The sequence below is a fragment of the Rhineura floridana genome, chromosome 2, assembly GCF_030035675.1.
Source record: "Rhineura floridana isolate rRhiFlo1 chromosome 2, rRhiFlo1.hap2, whole genome shotgun sequence".
Classification (NCBI taxonomy): Eukaryota; Metazoa; Chordata; class Lepidosauria; order Squamata; family Rhineuridae; genus Rhineura; species Rhineura floridana.
Window position 1 is genome coordinate 95,807,153 of NC_084481.1, and position 26,440 is coordinate 95,833,592.

The 26,440-nt window shown below is 42.9% G+C and overlaps 1 protein-coding gene across 5 annotated transcripts in view; it reads right to left on the minus strand.

The window, feature by feature from the left end:
* Window positions 1–26,440, minus strand: part of KDM2A (lysine demethylase 2A) — a 542,877-nt gene that overhangs the window by 12,188 nt on the left and 504,249 nt on the right. For 4 of the 5 annotated variants that reach the window (XM_061609559.1, XM_061609558.1, XM_061609561.1 and 1 more), the window contains 11 exons: window positions 25,176–25,282; window positions 24,520–24,613; window positions 17,345–17,498; window positions 16,746–16,861; window positions 13,195–13,321; window positions 12,156–12,553; window positions 6,739–6,822; window positions 5,969–6,235; window positions 5,547–5,678; window positions 5,366–5,455; window positions 4,807–5,004 (listed from right to left, as the gene is read on the minus strand). In XM_061609559.1, coding sequence (XP_061465543.1) covers window positions 4,807–5,004; window positions 5,366–5,455; window positions 5,547–5,678; window positions 5,969–6,235; window positions 6,739–6,822; window positions 12,156–12,553; window positions 13,195–13,321; window positions 16,746–16,861; window positions 17,345–17,498; window positions 24,520–24,613; window positions 25,176–25,282 — 1,767 coding nt within the window. The remainder of the gene's footprint in view (window positions 1–4,806; window positions 5,005–5,365; window positions 5,456–5,546; window positions 5,679–5,968; window positions 6,236–6,738; window positions 6,823–12,155; window positions 12,554–13,194; window positions 13,322–16,745; window positions 16,862–17,344; window positions 17,499–24,519; window positions 24,614–25,175; window positions 25,283–26,440) is intronic. The other variant, XM_061609562.1, reaches the window with a different exon arrangement.

Below are 26,440 nucleotides of genomic sequence, written 5' to 3' on the forward strand. Positions count from 1 at the left end.
ATCCTAAAGTATTGAAGGAACTGGCTGAAGAACTCTCAGAAGTACTGTCTATTATCTTTGTGAAATTGTGGAGGACTGGTGCTGTGCTGGATGAGAGGAGGAGAGCTAATGTTGTCCCTATCTTCAAAAATGGCAAAAAGGAAGAACCAGGAAACTACAGACCAGTCAGCCTTACATCAATCCCTGAAAAAACTCTGGAGCAGATAAAGCAGTCAATCTGTAAGCACGACAACAATGCAGTGCTTTCTTAGCCAACACAAATTTATGAAGAACAAATCCTGCCAAACTAACCTTATCTTATTTTTTGATCGGGTAACCTCCCCTGTAGACTGTGGGAATGCTGTGGACATAATATATCTCGGCTTTAGCAAAGCTTTTGACAAAGTGCCCCATGATATTCTGATTAGCAAGCTACCTAAATGTGGGCTGGATGGAACAACTATCAGGTGGCTCCACAGCTGGCTCCAGAATTGTACTCAAAGAGTGCTTATCAATGGTTCCTTCTCAAACTGGGTGGAAGTAACGAGTGGGGTACCACAGGGCTCGGTCCTGGGCCCAGTGCTCTTCAACATTTTTATTAACAACTTGGATGAGGAGGTACAGAGCATGCTTATCAAATTTGCAGATGATACAAAATTGTGGGGCATAGCTAATACTGTGAAAGACAGAAACAAAATTCAAAGGGACCTTGATAGGCTGGAGCATTGGGCTGAAAACAACAGAATTAAATTCAACAGGGATAAATGCGAAGTTCTACACTTAGGAAAAAGAAACCAAATGCAGTTATAAGATGGGGGATACTTGGCTCAGCCATACGACATGTGAGAAGAATCTTGGAATTGTCGTTGATCACAAACTGAATTTGAGTCAACAGTGTGATGTGGCTGCAAAAAAGGCAAATGCTATATTAGGCTGCATTAACAGAAGTATAGTTTCCAAATCACATGAAGTATTCGTTCCCCTCTATTCGGCACTGGTTAGGCCTCATATTGAATACTGCATCCAGTTCTGGTCTCCGCACTTCAAGAAGGATGCAGACAAACTGGAACAGGGTCAGAAGAGGGCAACAAGGCTGATCAGGGGACTGGAAACAAAGCCCTATGAGGAGAGACTGAAAGAAATGGGCATGTTTAGCCTGGAGAAGAGAAGACTGAGAGATATGATAGCACTGTTCAAGTACATGAAAGGTTGTCACACAGAGGAGGGCCGGGATCTCTTCTCGATCGTCCCAGAGTGCAGGACATGGAATAATGGGCTCAAGTTGCAGGAAGCCAGATTTCGACTGGACATCAGGAAAAACTTCCTAACTGTTAGAGCCATACGACAATGGAACCAATTACCTAGAGAGGTAGTGGGCTCTCCGACACTGGAGGCATTCAAGAGGCAGCTGGACAGCCATCTGTCGGGAATGCTTTGATTTGGATTCCTGCATTGAGCAGGGGGTTGGACTTGATGGCCTTATAGGCCCCTTCCGACCCTACTATTCTCTGATTCTAGGGTGGGTGAGAATCAAAGATGTCCATCTTTATAAGCAGTTTTACTTTCCTACTGGCATCAGCCTAAAAAGCTGTTTTCCACCAAACCTTAGTGAAAATTGAGAATAGCAGAGACTGAACTGGGGGAAGGTTAATCCAGTATCAAGAGAAATATAGAGTCGCCAGTATGAATCCTGTTGAGAAATTTACACTCTCACTAAGTCATCCCATCTTGCAACAGTCAGTACTGTTAAAATGCAATACACCAGTATTTAAAACTATGGTTGCTACCAATTTGCTTCTGGGCATAATCTGAAGTGCTGGTTTTGGCCTATAAAGCTCTAGGAATCTTGGGTTCTTAAAGTATATGTCTCCTCGTAGAAGTTGGCTACCACACCCACCACTGAGATCAACGTGCAAATCCCTGCTCTGAATCTCAATGGAAAAAAAAGTATTCAGCTTTACTTGTATTTAGAAGGCAATCTGTTTTTTTTAAAAAAAAATACCAAAGGTGCTTTAATAAGCTCTTCTAAAATAGTGAAAACTGAAGGCAGTAACTCTACCCATTTTTCAACTTCACACTTTTCAAGGTAGAACCATTCATTCATCTTCTTGTCACTTTGCCTAATCCAAGGGTAGCCAGCATAGCACCTTCCTGATGTCTTGACTAAAACTCCCATCCTTCATGACCATTGACTATACTGACTGGAGATGGTAGGTGTTTGATGTCTGATAGCATCTGGAGGATATCGTGTTGGCTATTCCTGGTCTAGTCAATATGCTGGAATAAATGCCAGAATTCAAAATTTTCACCATACCTGCAGACAAATGAAGTTCTACAAGCCCAAGGAGGTACGTGAATTGGACTAAAACAGCCTTCCACTTTTCTTTTAACTAAACTCTTTAGAAGGATACCATTACTGAATGTTAGCTTATATATTAGCCACAACAGAGAAAAGTAAACGAAGTTTCTAGTAGGTCCGATCAAATACAGTGTTACTCTGCCACTGTAATAGGTGTCTGAAAGAAGTGTTTAATGCATTATTGAAATTACTGCTCTTCCCAAGCTTGCTGTCTTTGTAAACCTTGGGCTTATGATTTTTCCTCTGAAGCAAAAGTTTCATAAAATGCAGAAGTCAATGGGAGCCTGCATTTACATGAATGGGTATGGTCATCACCATCATAAAAGTCGCAAGGCCTCAGGGGAAGTATGCTTCGTGTATGGATCTAATTGCCTTCAAGCAAAGTTTTCAGAAAGCAACATGTCAGGGTAGCCATATTAGAGAAGAATTCTGTAGATGACCACTCAGACGCAAGTCCCATTGAATTCAGTAAGAGTCACCCCCAAGTAAATGAACATAAGACTGCAGTCTTAATCTTGACTATGATCAGTATGAGTTCCCCCCCACTCTCCTCCTAATTATGAAATGAAAGCACCAATATTTTGGTTTATTATTAGTAAAAAAAAGTGAACCTTGTAGTGTTTTTGAAGAGATAGATTACTGCAACAAGGTGAAATGAGACAATAGTCAGCTGCCTGGTTAACACTGACCCATGACAGGGTCTTTTCAGAGGTGGCTCCCCATATGTTGAATGCCCTCCCCAGTGAGGCGTGTCGGTCTCCATCGCTATTAACTTTCAGGAGGAATTTGAAAACATTCCTGTTTATCCAGACATTTGATGGCTGAAGAGGACCGTTCCTGGTAACCTGAAGACCGCTGGTGAAAGAATGTTTTTAAACTGTATTTTAGAATGTTTTTTAAATGTTTCAGAATATTTTTAATTGAAATTGTTGTTTCTGAATGTTTTTAACTGCTTTTAGTATGTTTTTCCTTGTTAAATTATTTTGTCTCTGTTTGCCGCGATTGGCTCATTTGGGAAGAAGGGTGGGATATAAATTCAACAAATAAATAAATACACGAAAGGCTGTCTGTGGCTGTTAGTAAGTTGGGCCATGGGAGATCTTGCCTGATAGTTTAAAGATTGGAGGGGGTGGGAATCCATCTTACTGAATCCTCCCCTCCCTGGCCACTGTTGGTAAAATATGTAGCTTTAGAAACAAGCATTTTTAAGAAGGGGCTAGTGGAGATATGGTATGAGTATAGGTTGATATTTTAGGATTTTAATTAGGGTCCATTCAAGAAAAGGGGGGGAGGGGAAAAGTGTTTTTTTCCTCCTTTTTGCCTAACTAGGCTGCAATTCTACATCCATTTGCCTGGGAGTTAAGTATGTTTAATGGGACTTACTTCTGAATAGACATGGATATAACTGAGCATTGTTAATAGTTAGAAGAATTTTTTCTGCTCCCTTGTTTTGCAAAGGGATGTGTGTATATATGTGTATGCACACATAGTCACCCCAAAATTTAAAATGTAACTGCAGCCTTCCTGGGTAGATGAGCACAAAATCAACTGTTTTGCTAGTAGCCAAAAAGAAAGGAATTTATCTAGAAAATGATTTGGTAGAAATATGAAAAGTTGCAATTCTACAATTACTTAACATACATACACAGGACGCAGTTTATTAGATTATGGGTAGGCTGGAGGGCTCAAGCCCCACACAGTGTACTGGGCCCAGAAAATCCTGTTGGCATCCCTGAGTATCTACAAATGAAGTCTCTTCTCCCAGATCACGTACTTAAAGGATGATTTGAATCCATTTGCTCGGATACGGTATACATTCTTTTCCCAGCTGCCCTCCAGTTATCTACACTAAGGTTAAAGAAATTGTGCTTTGCCATTTACTGCTCTTATGTGCGGTATGTTTTTTTGTTGCTTAGACTTTTTATTGTATAAAGTTACTGATAAATGAAAATAATTATAACAATAACAGCTGAATGACTTTGTATATACAATATTCTCAAGCTGCAGAATACAATTTGAGAACACTATATGCACGCATGCACCTAGCAGATATGGACAATCACGCAACAGTTACCCTAGACTTCAACCATGAACAGTTTATTTGTATCAACATCTTAGTTTCAGGTTAGAGAATCTATCAATCCTTCTAGATTCAATTTTCAAGCAGGTATTGAGGAAAACACTCATCCAACGTTTTCACTCTGCTGGCTTATTTAAAAGCAGACCTCCACCACAAAACCTTGCATGAAAAAATCAACTAAGTGCTGCTTAATCTGAGGGGCGGGGAAGAAACAATTTTCCTTATTTTATTGGGAACTGCCATGACCTAAATTCCCTAAGACTGGAATGAAATGTTGCAGAGTATGTTGGCCATCCAGAGGACACTATTCCAACAGAACGCCATTTGAAAATAACTCCTGTGGTGGCTGTAAGATGTTACCAACCCCTTGTCCCATACCCCTGCTTGCCTTCACTAGGATGCTCTTTGGTGGGACAGCAGGCAGAGATCTGTCCAGGATCTTGTTAATGTATTTCTGCCAGGGCAGTGCTGTCAGCTTTTGCCACCGATAACATGTTCGCTGTTCAGTAGATGAAAGTTGATACTGCTGCCTCCTCAGGAACTGTCTTTTCCGCACGATGTTAGAGTTTATGTACTGATGGGCTCTCTGTAGATGCCATTAAGGTGGCAGTGGAAAAGCTGTAAAGTGGCTCCATTATGTACTAACAGTGTATGGTGTCACCAGTGCCCATTTCCAGATGAAGGTATTTTATTCAACCAAATAGGCCCCCCAGTGCTCACTTGCCACTCACATGCCTATTACACAGACTTCCCAAGGTGTGCAAAGATAAACAGGATATCCAAAGAACCTTCTTGTCCCAATAGCTTAGGTACAAACAAGATGGAATGTGAGCCCTTCCATGTGCAAACAGTTTGTCTCTTCATTACCCAGGAGTAGCATGCGACACAGATGAGTTGCTATGATTAAAAAGAAAGTATGTGCTGATGTTAGAAAATGTACTTCTTACCTGGCCTTTCTCCAGCTCATCTCCCTTGTAGCACTTCGGACACTCCCAACAGTTTGGCAATTCATCATTCAGGAGCCCTTCCCCGTCCATCTGCAGAGGAAAAATACACAAAGATAATTTCCAGAAATACATTTGTTTCTGACATTCCTGTTATCAAGATGAGTCAAGCACGCCTTCTTACCTGTAGACAGCCAGGATGAACAATCTCATTGCAGATGCAGCACTCCATTAGCTTCTTCTCAAAGTCCTGTGAATCCTCATTCTTATCTACCTCCCCACAAAGTGCACATGTAACAGAGTGAGGCAGTCTGGGCTACAGAGCAAAGAAAGAATGAAACAGAAAGTTACACCACAGACTTTTAAGCTTCAGGGAATGATTAGTCCATTCCCACCACCCTATGTCTCTATGCCCCACTGAAAGTTATTAACCACTTTTCAACTACCCACCATATTTATATCCAATGTTTTTTAATCAGCCTCATTAGTTGTTCTCTTGACTTTTGAGAAGTACTACAGGTTTCATCCCCTTCTCTGAAAGCAGACTGAAGCCAACCCTTCAACAAATATAGGCAATTTCCCCACCTAATATACTACAGGACTCACCGCCAAACATTGCCGTAGTACACAAGATTGCTTCATACGACCAGGCCCTCCAAACTTCTTCATATCTCTGCAGTAGTGGCACATGCCACATTCACCTTGCAAGCAGGCCTTGCATTTACGACATCGCACCCGTCTTCTGCGGGCACCTGACACTATAGGAGAGACCGTGGGTCTCACAGTTGCTGGCCGTGGAGCAGGTTTCATGGTATGTGGTTTGGTGATAGGGATGGTTGGTAATCTTAACTTTGGCCGAGCCTGAAGTCTAAGCTGTCAGTGGGAAAAAAAAAGACAGTAAGAAATTAGGAGGCTCATATAATCAACTAAGGAAACAAGATTCTGTCACAAGAGATCTTCGATGACAGCTGCATGGAAGTTCAAACTCAGGGATCGGGAACACAAGACATCATGTATGAAAAGAGTTAGGACTTCGATCTCAGAGATTCAGTGTCTAAAAAACAGGCTTGTGTTTTATCATTAACCAATTCTGGATTTTGGCCATAACATCTCCTAGAAACTGAAGCCATGATCATGACTCCTGGTTTTATTATTCTCACATTTATACTGCACTTAATTTTAATACCTGCAATTTGTGCCAAGATCTACTCTGTCACTTTGCTTACAACTCTAAGAACAGAGTCCTTTTCTCAATTCTTCTGTTTAAATTGGGATGCTATTCCTGTCAAGTTTCAAAATTTCCCAGCACAAAAGGATTCATGTCCCCCACACCATGTCTCCAATTATTTGAGCTAAGTTATGGATCCATTATTTACCTTGTCCCTTTTTGGCCACTGGACAATAGGAATTCCAGTAAGTGCCAGTTTGGGATCGCTGTTTGCGTACTCCTCCAGCAGCAGCTATAGCAGAATCAAGGAAATAAAAGAAAGTATTTTATACTTAATTTTTGTATGGTACTTCAAAATAATTCAATATATTGCCTGAGTAATCCTAACAATAACTCTGTAAGGTAAATCAGTGGTATTGTCCCCATATCACCAATGAGGGGCTTAGAGATGTTATTTGCCTAAGGCCATCTACTGTGTTCATGGAGATCAGATTTGATCAGAGATCCCCTGCCTCAAGGCTAACACACTTAGCCGTTGTGCTAGCTCAAATAAAATGATGATCTGAAAAGGAAGCTTAGGTTAAGTGTGGTCTCTTTCACCGTGTAGCAATGCCCACCACCTAGCCCATATGTTCTTTCTATCTAATGTATCTTTGCCAACCTATGTTGATCAGAGTTGCATAGCTGCTCGGCTGTTTATCCTAGAAGTTATACTTCTCAAAACAGTATTCAACACAAAGGTAATCTTCTCAACCACACTGCTCTCTCTCACACACAGAGGAACTATTTAATTTCTAAGCCACCAACTTATAGTAAGGTGTTAGCAACAAGTGGATGCAATCCTGAGAAATGCTGGATCTCCTCTTGCCTGGCTTTTAGCCTTGTTCCCCATTCTTCTGTTGTCCACCCCATCCACCCACTCTTGACTGCCATTTCAGAAGTGCTTTATTTACTTGAGGTTACTATGGTTACATTGCTGGCATCCCCGTGTGCAGGGAGTGCAGTGTCTCTAGCTGCCAAGAGGGAAAGAACACTGCATGGGCTGGGCTCACTCCCTGGCACTTACCAGAACAAGGGGATTCATATTCCCATATGAAGCCTGCACTGGGAAGTTGCCTTCCAGTAGGACAGATTGATTTAGAGTCACCAAGAAAGAATATCAATTCACAATGGAAATAAAAAATAAAAAATTTGAACTGTCCAATTAATGTTTGCTGAGTAAGCAATATTAAGTACTTGCTATAAGCTATTAAAACATCTATCCGTAACTAAACAGTCTTTACATTACTCAGTGAGCACAGTCCAAAATATCTGGTCATGCAGCCTACATGCTTTTTTCTATTACAAAATGTGTATCTACTTAAATAAACTATTGTGATAAACAATTTGTTTGGCTCTCTATCCACATGTAAGGACATTAAGCAAGATAATTTAACTGAAAATTAAATGCCCAAAACTTTCCAGAATCAAGGGCTAATAGTTAATCAGGCAGAATAGTTTCTCTCTATGACATGGAAAGTTAAGCTTAAACATTCAGTTTGTAAAGTAATAAAATAAATGGCCTAGAGCACCTTATCTATTAATGCCTAAGCTCTAGCATTATTTTACACAGAACAGCAACTCAATGTAAAAAAGAAAAAATATCAATTCAATGTGTCTGCTACTAGGCTACAGACCCAATTTTAAAGATTCAAGATAGATGCAAATATATACATTAAGACATTAATATCCTATTTATGGCACATTCTACATGTCTCCTGAGTCCACCAAATCCAATGGGGTGTAACTCTCAGGTAAATGGGTATGTGATTGCAGCTTAAATGTTAAAATAAAAAAATCTGGTTTAGTTTAAAAAGGAAACACCATCCATTTTTATCCACCCTGCTTAGCAGCTACTTCTGCACCCAAGAGAAGGTTGTGGGTGGAAGGAAGTGGCTGTCTCGGCTAGCCCAGCAGAATGTGCAGTCTTTAAGCCCCGCCCTCTTCCTTACAGCGTCTACTTATGAGGAAAGGTCGGCATTTGAGGGCATGAAGACACATGCTTCATGGGGCAGAAGGGGAAACGAATTACATCAACCTGGGGCAGTTTAGGGGTGGCTGCACAGGCGTGCAAACTCCGGGGGACTGAAACACTCAGCCTCACAGGGATGTTAGTTAAGAGACCCCCCCCCGAATATATCGCTGATCTGAAGTAGAAGACTTGCCATGCCCAAACACCCCAAGAACACAAGGCAACTTGGAAAAAGAAGACGCTGGCTTCTACCTTGTAACAACCGAGATAAGGGACTCCCTGCGTTCTAGCTTGCGAACAATTCTTTGCATATAAGTAGCCTTCAAACAAACGCAGATAGAAAAGGTAGGAGGCGAGTCCGCGGAAATCCAATCCTCCGTGGATGTGGGAAGTAGCTCTCTCTCCCCCGCCCCACTCAACAGAACCCAGCTTCCCTTTCTGAGCCATACCCCAAAGCTTCGTATCTGCCTGACCTTGCGTGCTTCGTTCCAGTGAAGGTGCCGAGAGTCTCGGAGGAAGTTTCCGAGTCCCTTTGTTTTCTATTCTGCCAAGTTGCGGAGGTTAGCTTTCGATTTTTCCCCCGTATGTAATTTTATTCCAGTACAATCCTCCTTCACACGAGCAGTTTAGAAAACCCGAGCACAACTCTGCTCAAGCGGCTGCCCCGCCAGCAGCATGTTCCTTCCAGAACCCTTCAGCGGAAGCTTCCTGCGCCCGCAAACAATGCTGCTGCGTCACCCACATGCAGTTCCCAGCAATGCTTTGCAACGGAAGATGGCAGATGAAAAAGGAGACCGACACAAGCAAGCGAGGAACAGGACGGCAAAGCCGTTCTGCTGCAGAGTTGGGAGGGGGCCGGACCAAGCTGTTGGCTGCTTGCTGATTGGTCGAAACAGCAACCGAAGCAGCCCCTCTCTCTCTCTCTCTCCCCCTCCCCCACCACTACTGCAATTGGAGAATCCAGGGCCAGCACCCGAGGGCTGTGGCAGACTTTAGAGAACAGCACAGAAAGCTTTTAACCCATTCTGTGCGCTGCAACTATGTCTCCCCCTTTCTAGCTTCCCCTTGTTTCGCTACTTTCCTCAGAAGCAATCAATAACGTTTAATAACGATGACTTCTGAATACCCACTGTGACATTTTTAACTCCGAAGTCACATGCACAATTCTTCATGCCCTGAATCATCACAGAGGTGGAAATAGATACTTTTGATGTATATTAACCCTACCTATTCAATATATTTGAAATCTATATTTGAAGGTAGCCTTCTGCAATCTAGAACTATATTTCAGCAACACATCTGTTGAAATGGTTTTTCAATGCTGCAAAGTCTCACTCTCACAAATCAACATTTTCAAAAATTCTGAATGTAACACATTAGCAAACTTGTGATGTCAACAACCAAAGATAACAGGTGCTACACCAGCCAAACAGGTATTACTGGATGGTATGTTGCGTAACTGGCTAGCTGAGAACTATCTGGTTATAATCTTCACCTACACATTAGAATGATGAAAGTAGTTCACCAGGTGCCATGCTTATGGATTTGTAAATCTACCACAAACGATTCAACAGCCATGCTCCAGGTTACTAGGTCTCTGGGTCTTAAAAAGCATCATTCTTAGATACTAAAAGTGCACACATCAAGAGTGGAGAGCAGCAATCTTTTGTGTATTACAGCTGCTAGACAGTACATGTCCTTGCACCATGCCAACAAGAAGTCCTTTGATAGGCCTTTCAGCATCTTTTCCCTCCATTTCACCCTAAAGGCTAGTTTGGAACAGACACCAGAATCTACATACAAAAACAGCTAATCTATAAAATGGTGTTCAAGCGTATATACAGGCAGAATTAGACTCCAGTGCCTGTGTATTTTGCTGGCAAGATCTGCAGTTTACAAGTATGCCCATTAATGAGTGATGCATTTTACACTTTGGAGTTAAGTACAGTAGGGCCCCGCTTTACGGCGCTTCACTTTACAGCGCTTCGCTAATGCGGCGGTCTCAATTAGACTAAAGCCCCACTCATACGGTGCTTGTTCTACTTTTTCAGCGGTTTTCGGGCATCGCACACCATTCTATTCAATAAGTTCCATTTTTCAGCGGTTTTCGCTTTTCAGCATAACCCGCCGTATGAATGGGGCCCTACTGTACCCAAATATAAAGAGTAACACATGAAGTGGCCTCAAGTGTCATAGCTCCATCCTCACTGAACTCAAAGGGTTACCCTATAGAAGCTATGGACAAGTGAAATTCCTGGTCGCAGTACAGCTAACATAAATTATTTGCACTTTTCCTGCTGTAGATTTTGTTGTAAATTGCTACAGAATTATCATGAATACACAAGAGATCAAGGAAGCAAATATCTTACATTCAAGTCTCAATTTTCATACTTACTGTGGCATTTAGAAACAGATGGCTCAATTCTATAACAAAACCAGCTGAAGTGATCAAAAGTTAAACAGTGTTGCCACAAGCTATTGTTACTAGGCCTTTATGACCCCAGTCTAGTTTAGTTACTATATTTTCATTGGAAACCTTTTTCCTACAGAGAGGTCAGACAACAATGCATGTAAGAAAAAGTGACAGATTTTATCCCCTCCAGAGAGGTGAGCAGCTTGTGGTTCTACCACTCATATTCTTATCTATTATTTCCAGCAAGCTTCCAAAAAAGAGATCATTCAATCCTGCTGCCTTTCAAGTTGGATACAGCCATTTTGCCAGTCTATTTGGGTTGAGCAAGGCAATCTTTTTCTGAAGAATGTGTAGACTGACCAAAGAAAGCAGCTAGTTAACAATGCAGGGGGTACACTGCTTAGCTTCTGCTTTCTTGAAGACTAAATAAAGCTTCAGACAGATGTCCTTCATTACCACTTCATCTGTTAAGTTCTCATGTGTATCTTTTTGGAAATTTTGTTTTAGTAAGAAATTTGTGCATGTGTCAGGTGTGTGTACCATTTGGTACCATGGAAGCCAACAAGATCAAGAGAAAATCATAGCCAAATAAAGCCTAACCAACAGGGCTAAGTTCCAAAAGAGCATTCTAAAGCTAGGCTAGAGCAGCTCATCACAACTGTTCAGAAATTAACACTGAGAAAGCGAAAGAGGTCATATAATTACACCATTAATTAACGTAAACAGTGTTTCATATGGATAAAGCCTGGGACGACATGCCTTTCTTCTCATCTGTTCAACACCCCATAGCATGAAACAACTCTGTAGGCCCAGTACCAGACATTAAATAATCTAATTAAGTTGACAACAGTGCTCACACACTATGGAGGTGGCAGAATCTAAAATGTCCATACACCCAGGCTGGATAACTTCAGGAATGTTGATAAGATACATGCATAAGTAGTTGATTAACACCAATAGAAAAACTGCCCATGGTAGCACAGCCTAGCCCTCAGGTGTATAGTGTACATGGCCAGAATATAGACCATATAAGCAAACATTGGTTGGCTGTTGCCTTTACAATGCCGCCATGGGTTTACTGATGAAAGAAAGGAGGGGTATAAATGTAATGAAATAAACAAAATATATAAAACCCAACTGTCGCATATGCTAAAAGACACACTATAGAAAAAATGAGGCAACTCTTGACTTCACATCATACCTTAACGTCTGCAATAAGGGCATCCTCATCCTCTATGCCTGTGGGTACACACTTCTTGTGTAGTGGTAAAGATTCCAGCTTGTCTACAAGACAGCGTAGGCCCTCGAGCTCAAACTGTGTCAGCTGCACCTTCTTACCCTTTTGAGGGCTGTTGCTATGAGCATCCCAGGCTTGACCATTGTGAGAGCCTCGACTGGACTCAGAGTCCATGGAGAGAGTTCTCTTGAGACCTGGCAAACTGCGGCAGCCTCTACTTAGTTCATCATAATCTAGATTAGCACCATTGGCTACAGGACTGGTGAGGATTGAACGCCTGGTGATAGGGCGGCGTGATTCCTTTCCAGCTGCTGTATCGTCTTCATCCACAGCTCCTGACTCCAAGCCACATAGCTCCATATCTGCGTGTAAATGGAAGAACATTGATAACAATTGAGCAGCTCTGCCTGCAGAGCAATTTTATAGGAAATTAAGATGTTTCAGCATTTGTACTACTCATTCAGTAGCCACAGCAGCCCAGGGAAAACACAGTACAGCCCTGGGAGCTTATCGCTATAGGGCGGTTTAGAAATGTAATAAAATAAATAAATAAAATAAATAAATGTAGCTGTTGTGCATGCATACACTCTTGATAAGAGGCAAGAGTGAGCATGCAGGTGTAGCAGCCAATGGCCTGCTGTGTTTTCTAACTGGGAAAATATGGTGTACAGCAATTGTGGCCCATTTGTCACTCGGCTGTCATTGGGGAATAATTTCTAGTGCTACAAATTACTGGAAATTGTAGAGCTATGTTATCTGCATTCATACATCACCCTGATAGGTTTTTAGAGTGCCTTTTTAATGAGATATTTCACTGATTTTGGAGAGGAGACACCAAGGCCATTAATGAGGTTCAAAGGTGTCAGAAGGCATTTGAAGAAGCAATTCTTCTTATTCTAGTATCTACCCTGGTGTGAGTTTTAGTGTGGAAGGAAACAGTTTTTCAGAATTCACAGAAGTGAGAAAAGGTGACATTACATTACAAAGAAACATTGGCTCTTACCCATGTTGAGTGACTCCTTCTGAAAGTCCTTGGTCAGATGGGAACGGTTTGTGATGCAGAAGACATAGCGTTCCAGTACATACCAGCACATTTCATAATAAAAGGGATAGCGAAACTTATTTGGAACCTGTTAAGGTACAAGAACAGTAAAACTCAGTCTAGGAAATACTACCAGCTGCACACTTTTGTAAACAATCCCTACGACATTCACTTCCTTTGGGGGAAATAAAAAACACTTTAAGTATACAAAGATACTGTGTGGCAGTCCAGTCAATGAATGCCAAATCTCTAGCATGTTATTCCCCATTGTTTAGGGCTGGGGTCCCCAATGTGGTACCTGACTTGTTACCTGCCAAGGCCCTTGGCCAATTTTCATTTTTTAAATGAGGTTTGGACGATTTTGGGGTTTTTTGGGGTGTGTGTGTCTATGTTTTATTTGTTTTTTGGGGGGTAGGTGTTTTGCCAACTGATTTCTAAACATTCCCAGTCCATATGTGAAGTGGGCATTTTGTGGTGCCTATGACATTTTTAGATTTCCAAATGTGTTCCTGAACCCAAAAAGGTTGGGGGCCCTGGTTTAGGTTTTCTGCTAGATCCTTAACTAAAAATTTGAATTTACTGCCCAAATCAGCCTCCTTACTCAAACTGGAAAGTAGCCAACCACTAGTTTTGAAAACAGAAACCAGGGAAATAACTTCTGTCTTGACTTTGGGCCAGTCACTGCCTCTCATCCTCATGAAAACCCTATTCATAGGGTCGCAATAAGTCGGGATCAACTTGAAGGCAGTACATTTACATTTATTATGGCAAGAATGGTTAGATGTGTACAAAAACCAAGCCTTAGAGGGAAAAAAGCAGGATGACTTTTGCAAAAGACAGATCTCATCAACCTTTTAGAATGTTCTGAAGTTGTCAAACATATACATGTGAGAGTTTCTCTGCAGACCAGAGAGGGGGGTATGAACATTCTTCAGGCAAAGGGTTGCACTGATCCACTGCCAACCCTCTGGGCTGCATATCAAAGTTGATGTGGCCAAAGTCAAAAATTCTTACCTATTTGCCTAATTAAATACACTGAGTGCTGCCCCCTCCCTCCAATATACCTTATTTCCATCCCATTGCAAATCCCTTATTACTACTTCTTCCCCGCTCATTCCCATATTAATTAATGAAACCTCCCCTTCTCCAGTAATTCAGTTTAGAAGCACTGATCAATGGACTCAAGGCACCTTCTCCCCCTCCCAGTTCATCAGTTTTCAATCACTGTCTTAGAAGCAACCATCTCCCCTCTCTCAGTAATTAAGTTAATCAATTTGTTTATTTTCCATTTATTATATTTATTAAAATTTCCAAAAGGAAATACTCATCACTTTCTTAAAGTTGCAGACCTTCAATTAAATTCTTTGTTAAAACTGCCTCTGTCATCTGGCACTGACTGCTTTGGCTTGCTCTGAAGCCTGACAGAGAAATACAATCTCTCCAGACTGTCCAAATTACCACTGCTGGTTGTAATGCTTTTTTGCAGTTCTCAGGTGCAAGCAGCCAAAGCATCACAGCCGGATACTCAACAGCTAGTCGAGGCACTAGCGGAAACTGCAGGCAATAAGCAGTCGAATATTCACAGAGTTCTAGAAGAGCAATGAACATGGAAGTAAATAGCAGCAGAAGCTACTGTGGAAACCTGCTGAGTAGGGGGAAGGGCTCAACCATCCAAAACTACCTGTGGGGCAGTTAAACACCAGGAACACAGAAGGTGAAAACCCATGCAATTTTACCCACCCTCTGGTGATGTCATTAACAAATCTGGGGGTGTGTGTCTCTGTAGATCACAAAAAAACCCTTCTGGGGGGGCAACATGTGGCCTATGCGCTGGTCACTCCAGCTGTAGGTTTGGATCCCAACTTCCCTTCCACAAACAGAAGAGCTTCTTCACGCTTGTTCACTGAAGCCTTTCAATCTAGCTGTTGAGTCAGCTGATGGAAGGGGCAGCCACTTGAGCAGAGTTGTGATCAGTTGCATTCGTCATTCATCTCTCCCGATTAAGGGACCCTAACCCTCCAGAGCAGACTTTGGGGGGCCACCAGGGACAAGGAAGTCAGCAAAACGCACTTCCTGCTCCTTTCATCAGTAAAAGCATCCCATGAATGGAACTCTGCTCACCCGACACTCCTGTTGGTGGAAGGAAATTCAGGATCCAAACCTATGTATTTTGTCAAAAACCTTTCCTCACGAAGGCTCCTAAGAAAAATTAGCAGTCATGGAATTAAGAGGACTGGTCCTCTAAAAGTAACTGGTTGAAAAGGCAGCAGAGTCAGAATGAAATGGCAGTTTTCACATAAGGGAAAGAAAGCAGCATGTTCTTCCAATGATCTGTACTAGGATCTGTGCTGTTTATGCATGATCTGGAGGCTGCAATGGACAGTAAAACAGCCATGTTCAGATGACACCAGATTATATAGGATGGAGAATCCCAAGTAAAAAGCGTCAACTAAGCATGATCCAGCAGTTAAAAAAAAACAATCCTGCAAATTCAGTGTTAGCAAATAGATTAAACAATACCACACTTGTATCTAAGGATAGCCATAACTAAATGGAATATCCATATTCCAGATGACTAGATACTATGCAACAACCAGGAAAAGGGCCCCCTCACCATCTAGCTTTGCTTCTGAGCTTCTAGGGTTGCTGGTGGACCACAAATGGAAACACAGGTCTAGATGGACTCTTAATAAGACAGCGTTCCTGGTCATGGAGAGTTTCTAAGTGTGTTCCACCAAATGCGTTGAGAAACCCACTGTAGATCTTCCCACTAATTGTGAAGGTCTATAAATGGGAGTCCACTTGTCCAGGGATCTTGGGGGAAGGGCCTGCATGTGTGCCCCTGACCAAAATTTAAAATGTTCAGTATTGAGGCAAATGCCTGAACACTAATCCAGAATAGTAGTTCTTTTATGTTCTCTCTCCTTACTGCCATGATGGATCACCACTAGAATATGCATATTTCTTGCAAAATTCATCATACTTTTAAATATATGGTTGCAGCAAAAGCCAAGCATACTTCAGAAGAGCTGAGTAGGAAGGGTATCTGCCATCATGGACATATGTATTTTCTCTGTTGGCTCACGGCAGTTTGTGTGCTATGACTTCAAATTCCTTGGTTTACTTTGTTATTAATATCACTGTCAGAAAAAACTGTGTGTACATTTAGAAGTACTGTGTACAGTCTAAACATAACTAAATGGAACCTCCATATTTCAGATGAGCCCCCCTCAATTACAGTATGCTCTAATGTAACTCTACTTTGTACAAGTTGACTGTTGCCCTGTACCAACTGAGCACAGAACATAAAATAGTCAGCTTAACTAACTGCGGCCCAATGGCTGCATATACCCCCTCAGAGCAATACTGCATAACCGCATATGCTCCCCAGAGATAAAAATTGCCTATTTCATGTATCAGTGAAGAATAGAAAATTCTGTGGGGAGCTATTTAGTATTGTTTCTGAAAAACATATTATTCAGGTGTGAACATTTCTTTTGGAAACTGCTTACCCGTGTGCGGTCTTCAATGCTGTAGATCCGCAGCTGCATAGGGATGTTGAAACTGTGCAGAAAGTTACCCCCAAACACCAGAGTGTCCATAGGAGTGTATACTGCATGGATCCAACCTGAAAGAAAAGACACCACAGATTAGATTTTCTGAAGTTGCATAATTGAGAACCTTGTACCACTAAAGCTGATTTCTGTAGTATATAATCTCAAGAGTTGTGCTTTCTGAAAAAACAGGCCTGCTCTCAATCCCAGCTCCTCCTACTGAAAGCTTCAAGGTTCCTCCTTCAATTAAACAAAGTATACCATTTTATTTTCAGAGGAATGATCAAAAAGGTATTTTGACCTGGAATAGGGAATAATGTTTTGCGCTCCCTGATCTTTTATAGTTTACTACAAGCCATTCCCCTCAATCCCTCTCTCGTATATAAATAAGATTTGTCCATGTAGCAGACAGCCTCACTGGGTCTAAGTAACAATAATACTTAAACCCTAGACCACATAGCTGACGACAAATCACAAGGAATAACCTTCCAATAATCCAACAACCACATTTATTTTTGGCAAAAGAATTTTTAAAAGTTCTGTTCACATTAGCATACCTGAGGGGATGACAAAGGTATAGCCTTGCTTGAGCTCAATACGCTGACAATTTGACACCCTGTCACCAAGAAAGATATCCCCTTGTTTTCCTGACAGCAGCCAGTTTTCATACAACTCCAGGTTCTGGGGAGTGGGTGGGATTAACCAAAAGATCTACAAGTAGAAAAAATTAGATTTAGCACATCTTCCCTCCTGAAAACCTACTGTTAGCCAAGATCCATTTATTACTTTGTTATCAGAGCCAGGCTTAAAAGAAACTCAAGAGCAGTGCTACATAAACCATGCAACAATTGGCTGAAAAAGGCCACCATTTCAAAGAGACCACTTCACACTAAATTCAGCAGCTTGGGTGCACTGATGCTTACCATTATAAATACATCAAATGTGAAGAGAGAATCTGGCACTACCTAGCATGTCTCCAAACCTACAGTGGAGACTATCCATGGATCCTTGATGTTATGTTCAATTCTTGGGGGAAGTAAAAACAAGTCACTCCTTGAGATCGCATCAAATATTGGTGGAGCAATATGGTAAAAAATAACTGAAGAGGTGAGTTAAACTACTTAGTACTTGCTCCAACTGTTTCATCCTACCTTTCATCTGTGCCTTCTTGCATGCTTAACTAAACAACGTCCCTCTCCCTATTTTTTCAGCTCTCTTCCTCCAAGTACTGGATCCTTAAGACAAAGGGTGTATTTTTTTTTTTGCAGTCTTTCTTGAAACATTCTACCAGTACCTCACTTGAATTACCATCCTACTTTGTTGTTGTTATGTGCCTTCAGGTCGATCATGACTTACAGCAACCCTATGAATTAGCGATCTCAAACAGCACTTTCTACTTTAGCTACTCCTTTTTCTGATGTTTCAACACTACCGGTCCCATGTATGCAGTGTAGACTAACCTCCCCCTACACATCCATAGTGCAGAACACATCATTTACTTTCTATATCCATCTTCCTTGCTGTGGATTCTAAACATTTAATGGGTGGCAGTTTTAATTACTGGAAGGGGTGGCCTCAGTATTTTTAATTATGTGGGGATTGCTTTACAGGTGTAGTAAAGTATGCCTGGACTGAATGGTTAGTATTAACACAACAGCTGCAGCACGAGGGGACTGAAGAAGACCTGCCCTGGGAGGGAGTATCTGGCATCTGGGTGCTGGCTACTAGCTCCTTTGGGCTGCTGTCTGTCCAGACAGCTGAAGTCCCTGGTAAGTGCTGCAAGGACTGGGACCCCCTGCCTGGCCCCTGCTCCAGAGAGAGGCTGCAGTTAATCTCACGCCCCTTGCAACAGCTGCTGGCTGGGCCAGGAGGCATAAAAGCCCAGTTGCCCTTGGGGAGTCCCGACGGCGAGGGCGCTAACCCCTTCTGTTACTTTTTCTTGTTTTGTATTTCTTAATGTGTTCTCTGTTAAACCAGTCTAGAGGAGATTGGTGGTGGGGAGGGCGTGTGGTGCATGTGTAGTTCCTGCACTGGGTGGGAGCCTGTGCAGAGAACTGAATGATAGGAGAAAGTCGCCAGATGCCTTCAGAGTGAGAGTCTGTAACTGGCAGAAGGTTAGCCCTCCCTGGGTGTGAGACAGGAGGGGGAGTAGAAGAGGCATGTGTGAAAAAGTCTGAATGGGTGTGACTGTTCCCAATCCTCTTAGAGGCCTACTGGGATAATTTGCTCCGGAAGGCTTTGTTGGTGGGCTCGTGTTGGGCTCATATTAGGTATTTAGGAGGAGTCTTAGTATGAAGGAACATGGGTGATGCCACCCCAATTTCAGTGATTATGGGCAGAGGGAAATATAGCCATGGGGAGGTGGTGAATTACCATAGAAGGCGAAGGCAAGGCTACCTGTACCTTGTTCCTTGCTGCCACTCCTCTCATAGATTGGTTCCTCGTTGCTCATCTGCTGTGCCCACTGGCCTGTGTGTGTTGTTGTTTAATGCCAGATCAGTACACAATAAGACCACTCTCATCCATGACTTGATTGTGGATGAAGGTGCCGATTTGGTGTGTATTACTGAGACCTCGGTGGGTAAGCTTGGAGGAGTTGATCTAACCCAACTTTGCCCACATGGATACTCGCTGCAGCACCAGCACAGGCTGCAGGGACAGGGGGGAGGAGTTGCTGTGGTCCACAGAACTTCCATCTCTGTCGTCAGGAAACCACTCTGTCTTGGAGCTGGCTGTGAGGGCATGCACCTGGTGTTGGGCGGAGGAGACAGCAAACTAGGGTTGCTGCTGGTGTACCGTCCACCCTGCTGCCCGGCAGCTTCTCTGACCGAGCTGGTGGAGGTCGTCTCAGCTGTGGCATTGGAGCAGCCCAGAATGATAGTGCTGGGTGATTTCAATGTCCATGCAGAGGCTACCACTAGTGTTCCGGCTTGGGACTTCATGGCCTCCATGACGATCATGGGGCTGTATCAAGTTGTTACTGGCCCAACACATAGGGCAGGGCACACCCTCGACTTGGTTTTTGCTCCAGATGAAGGAAGGGGTGGTCTGGAGATGGGTGGTGGTGGATGTCACCCCATTGTCATGGTCAGTTCACTTCCTGGTGAAGTTTAGACTTATGGCTCCAATCCTTCCCTGCAGAGGTGGTGGACAGATTAAGATGGTCTGCCCACGGAGACTAATGGAATCCACTGGATTCCTGAATGCCCTGGGGGAGTTCCCAGTAGATAGAGCAGGTGACCCTGCTGAAGCCCTTGTCACGCTGTGGAACAGCAAGGCACGTCAGGCTCTCGACACGGTTGCCCCCGAGCGCCCTCTCCAGCACTGTGGAGCCCAGCTTGCACCTTGGTACACCAATGAGCTAAGGGCAATGAAACAGGCTGGATGACGGCTAGAGCGCAAGTGGCGAAAGATGTGCTGTGAGGCTGATCGGGCACGAGTAAAACATCATAACTGTGCCTACTGTATGGCGGTGAGGGCGGCGAAGAAGGCCCACTTCTCTGCCTCCATCGCATCCTCAAGTAGCGTCTGTTGACGTCAACTCCAGGAAATGGAGTCTTAGACCCTTCGGAGGCCCACTGTGAATTGTTTGCAAGGCACTCTGAAGGTAAAGTTGCTCGCCTCCGTAGCAGTGTTGATGCCCCATCCACATCTACTGTAGTCCCCAATGAGGTGTCCAGTGCAATGTCTACTGCAATTTCTTGGGAACGGTTTCAGTTGATGTGGCCTGATGATGTGGACAAGGTGCTTGCGATGATGTGGCCAGCAACGTGTCTTCTCGACCCTTGCCCTTCTTGCCGAGGGGGGGGGGGGGTGACTGAGTGGATCCAGGGTGTGGTCAATGCATCATTGCGGGAGGGAGTGGTTCCAGCTGCCTCGAAAGAGGCGGTGATTCGACCAGTCCTGAAAAAGCCCACTCTGGACCCATTGGTTTGTGACATCTACTGACTGGTTGCAAATACTCCCTTTTTAGGGAAGGTGATTGAGAGAGTTGTGGCGCAGCAACTGCAAGTACACTTGGATGAAACAGATTATCTTGACCCATCCCAGTCTGGGTTCAGGCCTGGTTATGGGACTGAATCGGCCTTGGTCACCCTGATGGATGACCTTTATCAGGAGAAGGACAGGGGGAGTGCAACCCTGTTATTCTTACTTGATCTCTCAGAGGCTTTTGATACCATTGACCATTTTATCCTTCTGGACCGACCTGGTGAGCTGGGTATTGGAGGCACTGTTTTACAGTGGTTCCGATCCTATCTCCAGGGGCGTTCTCAGATAATAGCATTGGGTGACTGTCTTTCGGCCCCCTGGCAGCTGTGCTGTGGGGTGCCGCAGGGTACCATCTTCTCCCCCATGCTGTTTAACATCTATATGAAGCCCTTGGTAGAAGTCATCAGGAGATTTGGGGCGAGGTGTCAGCAGTATGCTGATGACACCCAGCTCTATTTCTCCATAACATCTGAATCGGAAGAGGCCGTGTAAGCCCTGGACCGCTGCCTGGACTTGGTGGTGGGCTGGATGAGGGCCAATAAACTGAGTCTGAATCCTAGCAAGACGGAGGCACTGTGGGTTGGTGGTTCCCGAGTTCGGATAATTGGTCAGTTGCCTGCTTTGGACGGGGTCGTACTGCCTCTGAAAGAGCAGGTACGTAGCCTGGGGGTGCTCCTGGATCCATCTTTGTTGCTAGAGGCCCAGGTGACCTCAGTGGCTAGGAGTGCCTTTTACCAGCTTTGGCTAGTGAGACAGCTGCGGCTGTTTCTGGACCGGGATAGCCTGACCATTGTTGTCCATGCACTGGTAACTTCTAGGCTGGATTACTGTCATGCGCTCTATGTGGGGCTGCCCTTGAGGTTGGTCCGGAAGCTGCATCTGGTGCAAAATGCGGCGGCGAGACTGCTCACTGGAGCAGGGTATTGCCAACATGTCACCCCGCTACTGAAAGAATTGCACTGGCTGCCCATTTGCTACTGGGCTAAGTTCAAGGTTCTAGTTTTGGTGTACAAAGCCCTATACAGCTTGGGACCAGGATACCTTAAAGACAGTCTTATCCTTTACATACCCAGTCAACCACTGCGCTCTGCAGGTGAGGGCCTCATACCATCTTATCAGGAGGTTCGTTCTGTACAATATAGGAAACGGACCTTTAGTGTGGCAGCACCTACCCTGTGGAATTCACTCCCTTTGAATATTAGGCAGGCGCCATCTCTGCTATCTTTTCGGCGTGTTTTGAAGACTCTTCTTTTTCAACAAGTCTTTTAAGTTGAGAGCTATTCCAGTCTGTGTCTGTGTCAGAATTGCTTAATATGTTTTTAATAATGTTTTTAACCCTTTTAAAAAAGTTTTTAAAATGTTTTTAACACTGTTCTGTCTTAATGTATTTTAAGATTTGTTTTTATGATATTTTAGAGTGTTTTTAAGTGCCTTGTTTGCCGCCCTGGACTCCTGCTAGGAGGAAGGGCGCGATACAAATAAAACAAACAAACAAACAAATAAATAAATAACAACAACACAAGAGCTAGGACAAAACTGTAATTGCATGATCAGCGCAGAGCCAACACTAAAAAAAAATGAGAGTCATTGCAGCAATAAGATATGCCAAGAGTGGGCACAGTACAGATCAGAAGAGTACCAAAAAAATAATAATAATGGAGGCTGTGAGGGGATGAAACTCTGTGGTCTGTGTTTTGTAGCAGTAGCACACTTCTGCTTTCAGTATTAAAGGGATACAACAGAAAGCTAAAATTACAATTTAGATTCAAGTAATTTATTTATATACCTACAGAGAGAAATTCTGCTTCAATATTCAAGAGTCCTAAGAAGCCTGTTAGACAGCCAATGTGTTGTAGTAGTTAGAATGTTGGACTATGACCTGGGAGACCAGAGTTCGAATCCCCACACAGCCATGAAGCTCACTGGGTGACCTTGGGCCAGTCACTGCCTCTCAGTCTCAGAGGAAGGCAATGGTAAGCCACCTCTGAATACTGCTTACCATGAAAACCCTATTCATAGGGTCGCCATAAGTTGGGATTAACTTGAAGGCAGTCCAACTCATCAACCCACTCAAGTTGCCTGCCTTTCATACTTAATTCCGTTAAAGCATTGTCATGGTGGTGTTTAGATTTGTTCATATAAATTGAAATTATGGGGAATATTTAGAAAATTAGAATTACTGAAAATTATACTAGGATAGTATTGAATCAAAATTTTCCAAACAGGACAGGGAAAAGAGATCTCAATGTTGTACAGTTTTTTTTACAAAGTTCTTTGAAAGTAGGAAATTCTATGTACACAAGCACTAATGACTCAAGAACACAGCATGCACATCAAGCCCTCCACCAGACAAGGTGAAATGTAAGGTCTCTAGAGCATACTTGGTTGTTTCTAAATCTTTATGCGTAATCCCCAATAACGCCTCCATTTTTGAGAGACCAGATTAAAGTACTGATAATTAGTCTCTATGCTATACCTGCAACAAAAACAAAGGAATATTGCTATTGCCCTAGCCTTATGAAGTTAGAGGCACCACCACCTCTGGTCTACAAAGAAGTAGAGGTGCAAAATATTTTTTTATCTTACTTGGGGAAGAATGGGGTGGCTGGAAAACAGGAGTTTAGACAACACTGATTGTCTCGAACTGTATACTCAAATGCTCACAGCTATTGTACAGTTTCAAAGACAGCTTGCAATAATTAATTATAAAGTATATATTAGGGCACACACATTTGTTATTCAATTCCTCAGACCAGGCTGTATCAAAGGCCATTAACCATTCATGGAACAGGAGCAGAACATTTTGACTAAGGATCTTGCAAGCTTACTTCAGAATGTCAAGTCACCTCCCAAAAATACTAGGGTTGTATACAACTAAATCATTATATGTGCAGCACTTCCATGAGCACAATAACTTCCTTTCCCTCTCCTTCCCCCATACCACCCCAAATCTGTTCCAGAGTACTGGGGGAACCCACACAGCAGATTTGGGAAGTACACAAGGGGAGGAGAGTGAGGGTAAGTTCCACTGCCCACACAGAAGTTGTTCGTTGTGTGCAATTATTTAGTTGGACACGATCCTCAAAGTTTTAATGCATACCAACAGATACGCTGAACTCTCAATATTTTCAGTGTTGTTTTAAAAACATTTCACTGAATGATCATCAACTTGTTGGGTGTTATTTAAAGTATTTATATTCTGCTTTTCGAATACAACACCTTCAAAGTTAGCTTAACAACACAACTGATTTAAATATACATCTGTTTCACCAGTCATTCATACATTTCCATTTCAATTTGCTCATGTTATGTTAGTTACACACAGTATCCATCGGGAAATCCTGTTCAACACCACAATGAGCTCAGTTGTCCTGATTCTACAGCAGGGTGACCAAACACCAGCTAAAGAGTTGCATGTGGTTCCTTGGGTAGTTCAAGAAAGCGAAGTAACTAATAATACAGCAGCTCCTCAGTGGGCAAGTGTGCTAAAAGCACAACAAAACCTTGTCTCTGACTCCGTCACCCTCCTTCCCCTTCCTCCTTTTAGTCAGAAGCTGATTTGAAGAAGCTCTGAAGAAAGCAGTAACAGCTTCATTATTCACAAGGCCCAATATTTTGGGGTCCCTCAGCAGGTAAATGAGAAACCGAATTCCAATTCTATTCAATTAAGCATTAAAAAAAGATCTCCTTCTGTACATTCTTCCCCACAAAACAGAGCAACTTGCTGGGATTGTCACAATACCTTTCCCCCTCTGTGGATGTGATACCATACTGAAGTGCCACCAAAGTCTACATGGAAGTCTGTATAGCAGCCCTTGACACTCATCAGACAGTACCTGAAATGAAATCAGCAATATGAAACTGCAACTCAAGTCCAATCAATCTTGCATTTCTATGCAGATGGAATAAATGTTTGGTGTTAAGAGTGCTTGCTGATGGTATTATGTGGGTGACTGGCACTTTGAATCAGAGCACTAATCACCCAGAATCTACTCATTCAGGATGCTGAACCCCATGCCAATTGCTGTTAATCTAAATGACCACCATGATTAGCACATGGAGCACAGCAAGCATTGCATCTGAACAGTGGTAACAGGGAACTACATCCCTACAATGCCTACAATGCCATAACAAGAAGTACATTCCCTTTGCTCTTGTGATTCCTTTTATTTTAAATCAAATATAGCCTTCCTACAATATAGCGTACAAGGCTTTTTTGTGTCACTGTCATTGCTTGGAACAACAACATCTGGAAGTGCTTTTAGGTTTCTGGCATGGATGACCGAAAAGAGTTTGGGCAATATATAGAGTGCCTAAAAGAGGCAGCTTCAGCAGAGGCCTCATTCTGAAATCTCACCTTGGAGACAGTGGTTACACCCCTCCCCCGAAGTTACTTACTTCTGCACTTTGGGATACTGCATATCCAGAATAGCATTTGTTGATTCTGTCTGACTTTCCTTGAGATGCCTTGGCCACATGTTATCCACCCAATCAATCAAATCTACCTGAAACCATAAAAGCATTTAGACAGCAATGTTACTAGGAGATATTATACAGAATGTAATTCCTAGCAGTCAAAGTAATTTCATGAACTAAAGCTGGAAGACTATATTTTAAGGTACATGAACAGTAACATTTACGGCACTTACATTCTCTAGCTATAAATGTCGTACAGTACTTCCACTACTGCCTCCATATATTTTGCATTCCTGAAGCATCAGATGTGAAATGAGTACTCAACTCATTAATGTCTCACTTATTTATGTAACTATGGAGGCTGATCTTGTAATAGATTTCCATAGTAAAGTCATTAACGACAGAAACTTCCACTTGGATGACAGTTTGGAATAAAAAAGGTACGTATCAAGTACAGGTTGGCATGTGGAAGCAGCATCTCTCATGAATCATAGTACCTACATCCATACAGTGTGTCAAACTACAAGTTCTGAAATTTTTTATTATAGTCAATTTATTACATTATAGTTTTATCAGAGCTTAGAAGTAACTTGTTATAAATAACCAGTTACTTGTAATTCATTACATTTTTAAGTAACGAGTGGGTAACATCACTACATTTTGCTAGTAATAGAATGACTAGCAATTTCTTTACTTTTTAGCAGCAACGGTAACGTTTTCTGAGTTACTTTTGGACATTACCTGGGATGGGGGGGTGTCTTCTGCTCCTTTGATTGGTGGACAAAAGACATGTGCCTCGCACTGGGCTTCTGCGCAGCTTTGCTCTTCCCTCGTGCTTTGTGTTAGGAGGCACGAGGGAGGAAGTGGACAGCCAGATCGTGTGGGAGGGCAAGGATGAAGGAGAAGGCAGCAGCAGCAGAATGGAGGTGAGTAATGATGTGTGTGTGCACCCCCCTTGTTCTGCCGTCCCCGTGCTTGCCTCTTCTTTCCTCATTGCTACTCGCACCCAAACCTGCAGCTGCGTCGCCTCGATGGGAAACAGCACAATATGACAGAAGCCTCAGGCTTCACCTCCGTCCTTTAAAACATGATCCTACCAGGGAGGGGGTGAGTGTGGGGCTTTCCTTCCCATCCTGGCCAGAAGAGGCTCTAGATCCCTTCCCACGCAGTTCGCCAGCCTTACCTTGTGCAACCCTCTCCTCCCGGTGTACTGCCCTTTTCCTGTGCGTGAATGTAAGGTCTGGGGG